The sequence below is a fragment of the Microtus ochrogaster genome, chromosome 10 (genome assembly GCF_000317375.1).
Source record: "Microtus ochrogaster isolate Prairie Vole_2 chromosome 10, MicOch1.0, whole genome shotgun sequence".
NCBI lineage: Eukaryota > Metazoa > Chordata > Mammalia > Rodentia > Cricetidae > Microtus > Microtus ochrogaster.
In genome coordinates, this window is record NC_022016.1 from 45829518 (window position 1) to 45840591 (window position 11074).

Below are 11074 nucleotides of genomic sequence, written 5' to 3' on the forward strand. Positions count from 1 at the left end.
AGACAAAAATACCCATACAAATAAAACTAACTAACTAAATAAATGATCATGTTTTATTTGTAAAATGTGAAGGACATTACCTATCATAGAAAAAAACTAAAGCAGGGGATATATTCTCTCTGTTTATGCAGCTAAAATTTAGCAGGCTGCTGTGCCAAGAGGCTCTAATGTGCATCCCCACCCCCATCTCCACTACCCTGATATCAAAGCACGGAGAATAGAAGAGCATTCTGCAGCCAGGCATCATAGTGATGTCTGCAACCCAGTTCTCAAAAAACGGAGCAGGCAGATGGAAAATTTGAGGCTAGCCTGGCCTATATAATGAAGCCGTGTTGGTTGGAATAGAAGTAACTTAATGGCGTCACTATTAGGCTGGCGCTATTAGGAGGTGTGGCCTTGCTAGAGTAGGTGTGGCTTTGTTGGAGGAAGTGTGTCACTGGGGGGTGGGCTTTGAGGTCTCCGATGCTTAAGCCTGGCCAGTGTGTCGCTGTCTTTCCCTGCTGCCTGCAGATCCACAGGTGGAACTCCCCACGACCTCTCCAGAACCGTGTCTGTTTGCACACCGCCTTGCTTCCTGCTACGACAATGATGGAATCAACCTCTGAAGCTGTAAGCCAGCGCCAACTAAATGTTTTCCTTTATAAGAGTTGCCGTAGTCACGGTGTCTCTTCATAGCAATAGACACCCTAACTAAGACAGACCCTGTCTCAAACAAACAAAACCACATTCATACAAACAAGAGCCAGGAAGAGAAGATTCCTGAGTGAGAAGGCAGCTGCTGTTCAGACTGACGACTTGTGTTTGTGCTTCATCCTTGGGGCCCACATGGTAAGAGAGAACACCTGGAAGCTGTGCTCTGTTCTCTCTCTCTCTCTCTCTCTCTCTCTCTCTCTCTCTCTCTCTCTCACACACACACACACACACACACACACACACACACACACACGTAATGAGCCTTTTTCTGTCCTGCTAGCCAATTCTCAAATAATAACATGGAGACTTCTTGTTCATTATGAGAGCCCAGCCTATAGCTTGGGTTTATAACTAACTAGCTCTTTTCATTTACATTAATCCACTCCTATGAATCTATTACATGACATTACTTCTCTTCCATCTCCTACCCCCTGTTTCCTCTCTGTGTCTCCGGGCATCTCCTGTGCACCTTGATGCCTCCTCCTCTTCCTTTCTCTTCCCGGAAGTCCCACCTACACCTCCTGCCTAGCTATTGGCCATTCAACTTTTTATTACACCAACCACAGCAATACATTTTCACATAGTGTATAAATATCTCACAACACACACACACACAGACACAATAAACATAATAAAAAAAAAACAGAACAGGAGCTGGAGAGATGGCTCAGAGGTTAAGAGAACTAACTGCTCTTCCAAAGGTCCTGAGTTCAATCCACAGCAACACATGGTGGCTCACAACCATCTGTAATGAGAACTGATGACCTCTTCTGGCCTGTGGGTGTACATGCAGGCAGAACACTGTACACATAATAAATAATAAAGAAAACATAAAAAATAAAAAAGAACAATCTTTCGTTAGGGGCCTGGAGAGATGGCTCATTGTTTAAGAATACTGGCTGCTCTTCCAGAAACCCGGTGTTTGATTCCCAGCACCCACATGACAGCTCACAACCATTTGTAACTCCTGTTCCAGGGGATTTGATGCCTTCTCCTGGCCTCCACAGGTACTAAACATATACGGAGACCAACAATCATAGGCAGGGAAACAAACGGCCCTTGCCAGCCTTATAGATCAAGCAACAGATCATGACGACGAGCCCAGGTTGCTGGATCCCAAATGAATCTCCTGCTACCCATGCTAGGCATTCATATGCGATTAGAGGCACCTTAGGGTGGAACCCCAACGGGGGACGCAGAAGCCAACAGTATTGACGGGACACAGTCAAGCCGTCAGGTCACACAGCGTCGTCTAATCTTCCCGGGCGCCCTGCGAGTCAGACACCAAATTCTGCTAACTGTGGCTGAAGAGAAGGGCGGGGGTGAGGGTGAAGGATCAGGTGCCACTGGCCCGGAATGAGCAGAAGTACTCTCACGGGATCTCACGGTGGTCTCTGACTCTCTATCCAGCGGGGACGTTCTCTTCCTCGGGTCAAGTAGTATGGTGTGGGGGAGGGCGGGCAGTCCTTTGTCTGCTGCAGCTGGCTCCACCCAGTGTGGGCGCTGAGCTCCATTGCTCCCAAGACACTCAAGGGGCGAGTGGGTACTGCTGCTCTGAGAATTCGGGCAGGGGGCATCTTGCCCAACTACGCTGGCCGCCTTCTGCCTGGGGCACCTGGCAGATCTGAGCAACCATTAGATTGGTTGGTGTTGGTGACCTCTGCAGAGGCTCTTGACTTCTCTGAGCCTCATCTTAACTAACACCTTCTCTTTGGCATTATAGTTGGGGTAGATATTCCAGGACAAACTGCACCCGTGACTTCTAACTGGGAGGTATTTCTATTTTGGGAAAGACATCCACCAGGTTCTCTTCAAACTGCTGTACATTGTCTTTCTTTTTCCAGTAGAAATGCCCACTTTAGGTTTCCTTTGCCCGTTCCTTGCTTGTTTTTTTTTTTTTTTAACCCATGCCAGAACGGAAGTTCCCAGATGGGAAGTATCATCTGATGTAGTGTCCAGCTTGACCCGAGCATTACCTGGTACCTACTAGGTGCGAATAAAATTTTGTCATCATTAGGAGGCGCTATACCCTGCCCCTCTGCTTACAGTGACTCTACCCTTCCAATGGCTTGGAGATTCCCAAATCCTTCACACTAAGACTTGGTGCTCCGACAGGCCTAGAGGGATCTTCAGGAATAATATTCAGTGCTGTTGGAGAACTGGATGGAGCGACCCGAAGATGAAGAATGGCAGAAATTATTTACCCATTGTATAGATCCAGCAACTGAGGCCCAGAGGGATGTCAAACGAATTGCTTGGTATTTCCCGGCGTGTTGACTCTCACAGTGAAGGGCCGGACCCCACTGAGAGCAGTCTCCCGGTACAGACAGGTCACATCCCCCTTCCTTGGGTTCTGCCTGCGCCATCACCACGTGTGGGCAGGGGAGCCGCAGACGGAGGTGTGGGGGCTGCAGGCACCCAAGAGCGCTCCTAGCATCTTCTCCAGGCCTGAAGTACTGCGACCTGGCTCGTCTGCCAGAGGGGCTCGGCTCTGCCCGCCCACCGCGGGGCGGGGCGCACGCTCGGAGGCTTGGGGACCGCGAGTGGCTGAAGCGTCGCGGGGCTCCTGCGCGCGTCTCCCTGGCTCGGGAGCCCCTTGCCCGCCGCGCCACCAGCCGCCGCCTGTAGTCTCCAGCCCGGCGGCGCTTGCCGCAGTCGCCGGCAGCGGATCACCCGCGAGCGCCCAGGTAGGGAGCTCCGGTGGGAGGCAGCCAGGCGAGCCGGCGCGGCCGGGAAGGCGGAGCGGGGCGCTGCGCTCCTCTGCCAAGCCGCTCACCCCGGCCCAGTCTGGCCTGGCTCTGCCCGCGGCCTCCGGTACCCCAATCCTGCGGTGCCTCTGGGCGAAAAGAGACCTGCCGCTCCTGGGATGCGCTCCTGCTCTCGGGCCATCCCTTTGAGACCCCCCACGCGCGACAGCTTGTGATCTAGCGTACACACACGTCCACCCTCCCCGAAGAGCCTGCCCCGGCCCGAGAGCGCGAGTTCGCCTCCTGCTCCCATCTCCCCAGCTGTGTCTCTGGTCAGGAGCCCCACCCCCATCTTACGCCATCCCAGGTGGCTCTGTTCCACTCCAGGGTTCTCTCATTCAACGCCAACCTAACTTTAATTAACTCGGTTCATCAGGTACCCCTCCCCAAACTTCTTACCTGAGTCCTCCAGGTGGCCCCACCGTTGGAGACACCCCATACAGCCCCTTCCCGTTGGAGACACCCCTACAGCCGCTTCCCGATCTCTTGTAATCGCCGCTTGGTGACCTAAGGTCCCCGTGTTGTTACTCCTCCGGGGCGCAATTTTTACCTAGCTTCCTTCCTCTTCCTTTGGTTTCATCCTGTCCCCGCGTTCACTATATCCCGTCTTGGTCCTCAACCCTAGTCCCCATGGTCCCAGAGCCGGGCCCTATCAACAATAGCACCCCAGTCTGGGGGCCTGGGCCACCTCCTGCCCCAGGGGGAAGCGGCTGGGTGGCCGCGGCGCTTTGCGTGGTCATCGTGCTGACAGCGGCCGCCAATTCGTTGCTGATCGTACTCATCTGCACGCAGTCCGCGCTGCGCAACACGTCTAACTTCTTCCTGGTGTCGCTCTTCACATCGGACCTGATGGTGGGGTTGGTGGTGATGCCCCCGGCCATGCTGAATGCACTGTATGGGCGCTGGGTGCTGGCGCGCGGCCTCTGCCTACTTTGGACCGCCTTCGACGTGATGTGCTGCAGCGCCTCCATCCTCAACCTCTGCCTCATCAGCCTGGACCGCTACCTGCTCATCCTCTCCCCGCTGCGCTACAAGCTGCGCATGACAACCCCGCGTGCCTTGGCGCTCATCCTGGGTGCCTGGAGCCTTGCGGCGCTTGCCTCCTTCCTGCCCCTGTTGCTGGGCTGGCACAAACTGGGCAACGCTCGGACACCTGCCCCCGGCCAGTGCCGCTTATTGGCCAGCCTGCCTTTTGTCCTCGTGGCGTCCGGAGTCACCTTTTTCCTGCCCTCAGGTGCCATCTGCTTCACCTACTGCAGGATCCTGCTGGCTGCCCGCAAGCAGGCGGTGCAAGTGGCCTCACTAACCACGGGCATGACTGGCCAGGCCCTGGAGACCTTGCAGGTACCCGGGGTGCGTTTGGGAGACCTGGGCTTGTGGGATGGGAAGGAATAAACAACCACTGGGAATCCACTTGCTGGCTGTCTCTTAGTAAGTGCTTGGGGCTGATCCTCTAAGGCCTCGTGGCTCTGCCTCTCTCATGAATCTCAAACTCTGACTGTGGTGGGTTAGCTGCTATATCCGGATACGGAGGAGGAAGCTGGCGCGCTTCTCCTTGACAGGCCCCATTGTGTGTCACATGTGGCAAACTTAGAGAGCGCTCTTTCTCTCCCTCATATCCACACTCCTTTCTCAGGCCTGCTGGTCCTGCCTACGGGGTCTAAGCACACCTCTCTGCATCGGCTGTCTCCGTTGTGTAAGCCACTGTCGCCAGGGAGCCTTTGATAGACTCCTGCTGCCCCTGCCCCTACCCCCACCCCCGATGAGGTCCACTTTTCCAACCAGAGCCAGAATGACGAAAAAGACCCTCCTGGCAGTGATGCTCTCCTTCTACAAACCTCACCTAGCTCACCATAAGGAGAAAACCCATCTCAGAATGTGGCCTGTGGATCCTTCCTCCCGGGCCAAACTCCATCCTCCCTTTCTCCTCTTTCCCTCCCTTCCACTTGGTCTGCACCAGCCTCAGGGCCCCGACGACAGTCCTCAAAGCTGCCAAGCTTAATTCTGTGCCAAGATTTTGGCTTTTACTTTGAGACAGAGTCTCATGCAGCTTCGGCTGGCGTCAAATTCACTATGTAGCTGAGGGTGATCTTGAAGTTGGGATTTTCCTGCCTCTACCTCCTAAGGGCTGGGACTATAGGTGTGAGCCACCATGCCTGCCTTAAGGTCTTTGCATTTGCTGTGGCCTTTGCCCGGATGCTTCTCCCTGGAGCCCCTCTTGCCCAATTCCCTTTAAACCCATCTCTTCCCAGGGTGATCCTGACTTTCTGATCTGCAGGCCCATCGGCTCCAATCTGCTATTGCCATCACAACCCCCAAACTTGTTTGTTGCTTTAGCCACTTTGGCTCACTGACTTGGGAGCTGTGTGAGGTTAGGTCAGTTTTGATCCTCAGTACACAGCTCAGTAATAGCTGGAGAACAGGGCAGGGCTCTTAGCTCAAGCAAGGGTGGCTGGTCTTGCCATCCAGGCCATGCTGGGCTTCAGGCTGAGGTCCACCCTGAGTGATGGAGATGTCCACTGACTAGACTTGAGCTTCTGAGATTTGGGTCTCTAAATCTAAGGCTCTGGCAAAGGTCCCAGGTAGGCTCTGCAAGGACGTCTTGGTGTAGCCTCAGGTGAAGGAGGGTCTTTGAGGGTGGTAGCCTGGGGGGTCACACAGCAGCAAGGGACTAGGCTGAGGTGGGAAAGGTAGCAGGCTCTGGGCAGCCCCCAGGGCAGCTGGACCACAGAGAGGCCCGATCTTCCAAGGTCCAGTCACCTAGGACAGTGGTATCTGTCCAGGAATCCTGGCTGTAGCTCTCTGTCTCCCTCTGCATTCTGAGAACATTCTGGAGTCCCAGCAGCTGACTGCGGTCCTGACACAGAGGCAGGATCGATGCCCTGGGCCTTTCACTCTTTTCTGAGGATTTTGGTGGTTTCTTTTTGTTTGTTTTTGTAAAGACATCCTTGTAAGCCAAGGATGGTGGCATATGCCTTTAATCCCAGCACTTGGGAGGCAAAGGCAGGCAGGTCTCTGAGTTCGAGGCCAGCCTGGTCTACAAGAGCTAGTTCCCTAGTTCCAGGACAGGCTCCAAAGCTACAGAGAAACCCTGTCTCTAAAAACCAAAAAAAAAAAAAAAAGAAAGAAAAGACATCCTTGCTCAGCCGCAAGTCCTTCCTGCCTCCTTGTGATTTCATTGACTTGCCCATTTGTTGACTTGTTGCTTCCCACCTGTATAAATTTCCTGGCCTCAGAGGCAGGTGGCTTCTCCAGAAGGGTCCTGAAAGTGAATGAGCTACAGGCAGTGTCGGTGATGCAAACAGATAATATGTGATGTCTCTACACAGCAGGGGCTTGTTTCTTACTCAACAAAGGAGTCAGATGGTTCAGCGGTTAAGAGACCTTGCTGAAAAATCATGAAGATGGGAGACTGGATCTCAGCACCCACATAACAAGCTGGGCAACCCACAGACACTCAGAACTCTATTGCGCTCAGTGCTGTCTCTCGGATTTGGTACATGTGACAGTAACATGTCAGCACATACACAGACAGACACAGACACATACCAATACACACAGACACACACACAGACACATACCAACACACACAGACACACATACAGACACACACACAAATAAATGCCAATGGAAACAATATTCAATACAAACAGAAACTCCCAGGTTCGTGAAGACATTGGCTGACTGTGGCACAGAGTCTCCAGTGGTCTACCACTGAGCTCCCTGCTTGCTTTCTGAGATTTTGTAAAGGAAGGAGAATCACTTGGGGGTGGGGCATATCTGCCTTCCAGTCCCCCCCAATCCCTTACTTAAGTCTCTCAGTTCATCTCTATCTGGAATTTTCTTTGTATTCCTCATTTATATTTTTATTCCATGAATGTGTTCAGAAAGAAAAAACCCTCTCTCTTCCAGAAATGGAAAACCGGTATCCCTTCCCACAAGCTGTCACAGGAAACACAAGGGCAGGATGTCAGAGGGGCCCCACGCAGTGTCGCTGGCGTGCCTTTGACGTGTCTGTCTGCGGTGCCCAAACCTGAAGCAGGCTTTCTCATCATGAGTTTGGGGAGGGGATATGAAGAGCAAAGACCATGCCTCTCTTGTGGGAAAATAGCTCGCAGCTCTCATGTGTTTGCATTTTTTAATTTTAACTCATTATTGTGTGTGAGCATGCACACGTGTGCCACAATGTGTGTCTATAGGACTTACGACTATTTTCATGGAGCCTGGGATCTAATCGGGCTCGGTGCAGGTGCCTTTATCCACTGAGCCTTCTCATTGGCTCTGCGAGTTTTTAAAATGTTTCATCTAACTGAAAAGTCCTGAATGTCCATTCTTGAGGAAACTCTGTGCCAGAGATCAAGAATATTAGAGGTTGGCCTGTCGGGCTCTCCGGTCCCAACAGGGCCCCCACACAGGTGTTCTTTAGATGAAGCGAGCCAGCTGGTACCATGATCTCAGGACCTGCGTGGGAGCCTCCCACAGACACACACTGTTGGCTTAAGCACTCTGTCAGGCACCAAGCCAAGCTTGGTGTCCAGAACACCCGCTGAGCATCTGTCCCTCAGCCCTGCTTCACGGTAGGGCATTTAAGCCCCAGAGAGAGCAGATGTGATGAAGTGACAGTTGATCAGTGCTGTGACCAGCGATGTTAAACCTTGCCTCCCTGCCGATTGTTTCCCATGTCCTCCCTGAGCCTTGATCTGCCAACGCAGCCTGCACCGTGGGGCTCTGACCTGGGTCGCTAGTGCTCTTTTTCCACTCTCTCTGCAGTGGGTTTGTTTTGTCTCAGGCCTGGAAATACCATCTACAAGCAGCTAGGCCAAGCCCTGCTCAAGGACAGACAGAACTCTCGGCCCTTCCCAGACTCCACACTTAGCCCCTGGGGTCTTCTCCATGTCAGGGGATGGTGACCTCCTTTTTCTGATCTCCCAGGTTAGAAGCTCTTGAAGCAGCCTGGATGCCTCTCTGCTTCTTCCACTATGGACCCAGTCCTCTCCTCTCTACCTGTGGCACACGCCCAGGCTCTGGTCACCTTGCATCTCTCCACTGCCATCCTGGGGATGAGACCCTTTTTCATGCCTGGGTTACAGTGGTAATCTTCTACCTGATATGTATACTGTGTTTTATGCTTGGGACAGCTATTGTCCCAAGACTCCCTGATCCTTGTCTATATTTCCCTCTTTCTCCCTTTGATTGCTCTTCCTCTGTCAGCCACATCGGCCTCCTTGCTGTCCCTTGAGCATCAAGCACCTTCCTGTCCCAGGACCTGTTTCATTTCCATAAGGTCCTTCTTCAGTTTCTGTCCCATCTTCTGGTCCCTTCGGTTCTCCTGCTTCTGAGTAGGAACTGCTGCCCTCACTAGGTCCTCTCCAGGCCCACTGCTCTCCCAGCAGCGTCTGCAAACATCTTGCCAGTTGATGGATGATTGATTGATGGCTTCTCCTGAGTGGGAAGCGAGCTGTGAGAGCGCAGGAGCTTGTCACGTTCACGGCTGTATTTTCAGCACCCAGAACCGTGCCAAGCCTATCACAGCCGCTCAGCCCATGTTTGTGATGGGAAGGAAATGGATGCCTAGCTGCAGAGGGCCTGGGGTTCAACTCTGGCTCACAGGGCTGCCCATTCTCAGCTCCTGCAGGCTCACTGTATGCAATGAGTCTGTAAGCTTTTCACAGCATGAATTCATTAGCCCAATCAATGGCATGTGTTGAGTACCTACAGCATGTAGGAGCGAGACCCTGCCCTGCTTAAATGCTGGTTGGAGAGATGGACTTTGACCTTAAGCATTAGCAGGAGGGGAGGAGGGTGGATCTTAGAAGGGGGAGACCTCTAAAAGCCATGTTCTGTGTGTAGCTGAAGGCCTAGGCAGAGAAGCCATAGTGAACCCTGAAGCCAAAGGCTGGAGGATATCCCTTCCGTCTCCAAGGCCATCATCCTACCTCACAGACAGGATGATCCGCAGGGCTTTCAAGCCAGAGGCTTGTTTATCCTGTCTCTCTCCTCCCACCAAACACCTGAGGAAAAGCCTGATCTCTCTCTTTCCTTTTTTCTTTTGGGGGGGCGGGTAGGAGGGGAGTGGTTGAGACAGAATCTCTCTATGTAGCCCAGGCTGGCCTGGAACTTACAGAGATTCATCTGTTTTCAAATGCTGGGATCAGAAGCATGAGCCACCACACCCAGCCTCATTCTCTTTTAAAAATAGTGCTTATTTTATTTGTGTTGCACGCATGCGTGTGAGTGCAGGTGTCTTCGGAGGACAGAGGTGTTAAATCCCCCAGATCTGGAGCTCTAAGCCGTTGGGAGCCACCAGACATGGGTGCTGGGAACTGAACTGGGGTCCTCTGCAAGAGCAGGGCATGCTCTTAACTGCGGAACCATATTTCCAGCTCCAAGCCTACTTTCTTGGCTGGTGAAGCATCAGACCCTCCACTACTCTGCTTTTAAAGCCACTTGGTTAAGAGTGAGCCTTCTGTGCGCCTGTTTCCCGAGTGCCTGGATCCTGCCCGCCTTTGAGGGCTCGTGTGTGGTGCGGCACTCTTGCTCCACCCGCTTGGGGTTTGTGTCTGTTTTTCCTTCTGAGAAGCTGGCTTATCCAGAAAGGCAGCTCGCCAGGAATGGTGGTGGTGCACACCTTTAATCCTGGCACTCAAACTCGGGAGGCAGAGGCAGAGGCAGGTAGATCTCTGAGTTTAAGGTCAGCCTGTGTAACATGAGGGCTTGCTTGTTGGGGTTTCTGTTCTGCCTAGTTCCCATAGTCGTTAGGTCCCAAACCTTATGGAAGGTCTACATAAGTTATAAAACCGATTGGCCCATTAGCTCAGGCTTCTTATTAACTCTTATAACTTATATTAGCCCATTATTCTAGTATATGTTAGCCACATGGCTTGGTACCTTTTTTAGCTGGGTAGGTCACATCTTCCTTCTTTGATGTCTGGACAGGACTGCAGAGGGAACTTCCCCCTACCCAGAATTCTTCTATTCTCATAGCCCCGCCTCTACTTCCTGTCTGGTTGTCCTGCCTATACTTCCTGCCTGGCTACTGGCCAATCAGTGTTTATTTAAAACATAATTGACAGAATACAGAATTGTCCTACACCAAGCCTGATCTATGCAGTGAGTTCCAGGCAAGCCAGAGGTACAGAGTGAGATCCTGTCTCAAAACAACAACAACAAACCAGGCAGGGAACTTGCAGCCCGGAGGCAGAGATGGTCTTAGAACTCAGATCCACAGGAACAATGTGGATGGGTGCAGAGAAGGTGGCATGAGGCCCCTTCCCATCTAGGATCTGCCTCTCTCGTAGCTCCTCTTCACCAGTGCAGCTTCTAGCTCCCTGCAGACGGAAGGGAGGCAGAAACAGTTCCTGGCATGGGCAACGTGGAGCTGGCCAGCTTATCTCCCTCTGATCCACATATGCCTCTGTGTGAAAATGGGTTTTAAAAAGCCACTCCTGGGCAGTGGTTTCCAGTGGGTCTTCCCAGCATTCCCAGGGAATGCTGAGGGAGAGAGGAGCTAGGCGTCCCTGTTCTGCCTAACCTTGCTTTCTCACCCCTAGCTCCTAACCTGCCTTAATCTTCCTCCCCCTCCCCATGGGTGCTCCTCCTCCCATCATCTTCCCTGGTCCCCCCCCCCCCCCCCC

At 52.7% G+C, this 11074-nt stretch overlaps 1 protein-coding gene across 2 annotated transcripts in view; it reads left to right on the forward strand.

Moving 5' to 3' along the window:
* Nucleotides 1-4053: 4053 nt before the first annotated feature.
* Nucleotides 4054-11074, forward strand: part of Htr6 (5-hydroxytryptamine receptor 6) — a 15038-nt gene continuing 8017 nt past the window's right edge. The window contains exon 1 of one of the 2 annotated variants that reach the window (XM_026781762.1): nucleotides 4054-4793. In XM_026781762.1, the coding sequence (XP_026637563.1) occupies nucleotides 4071-4793 (723 nt within the window). In that variant the 5' untranslated portion in view covers nucleotides 4054-4070. The remainder of the gene's footprint in view (nucleotides 4794-11074) is intronic. The other variant, XM_005352952.2, reaches the window with a different exon arrangement.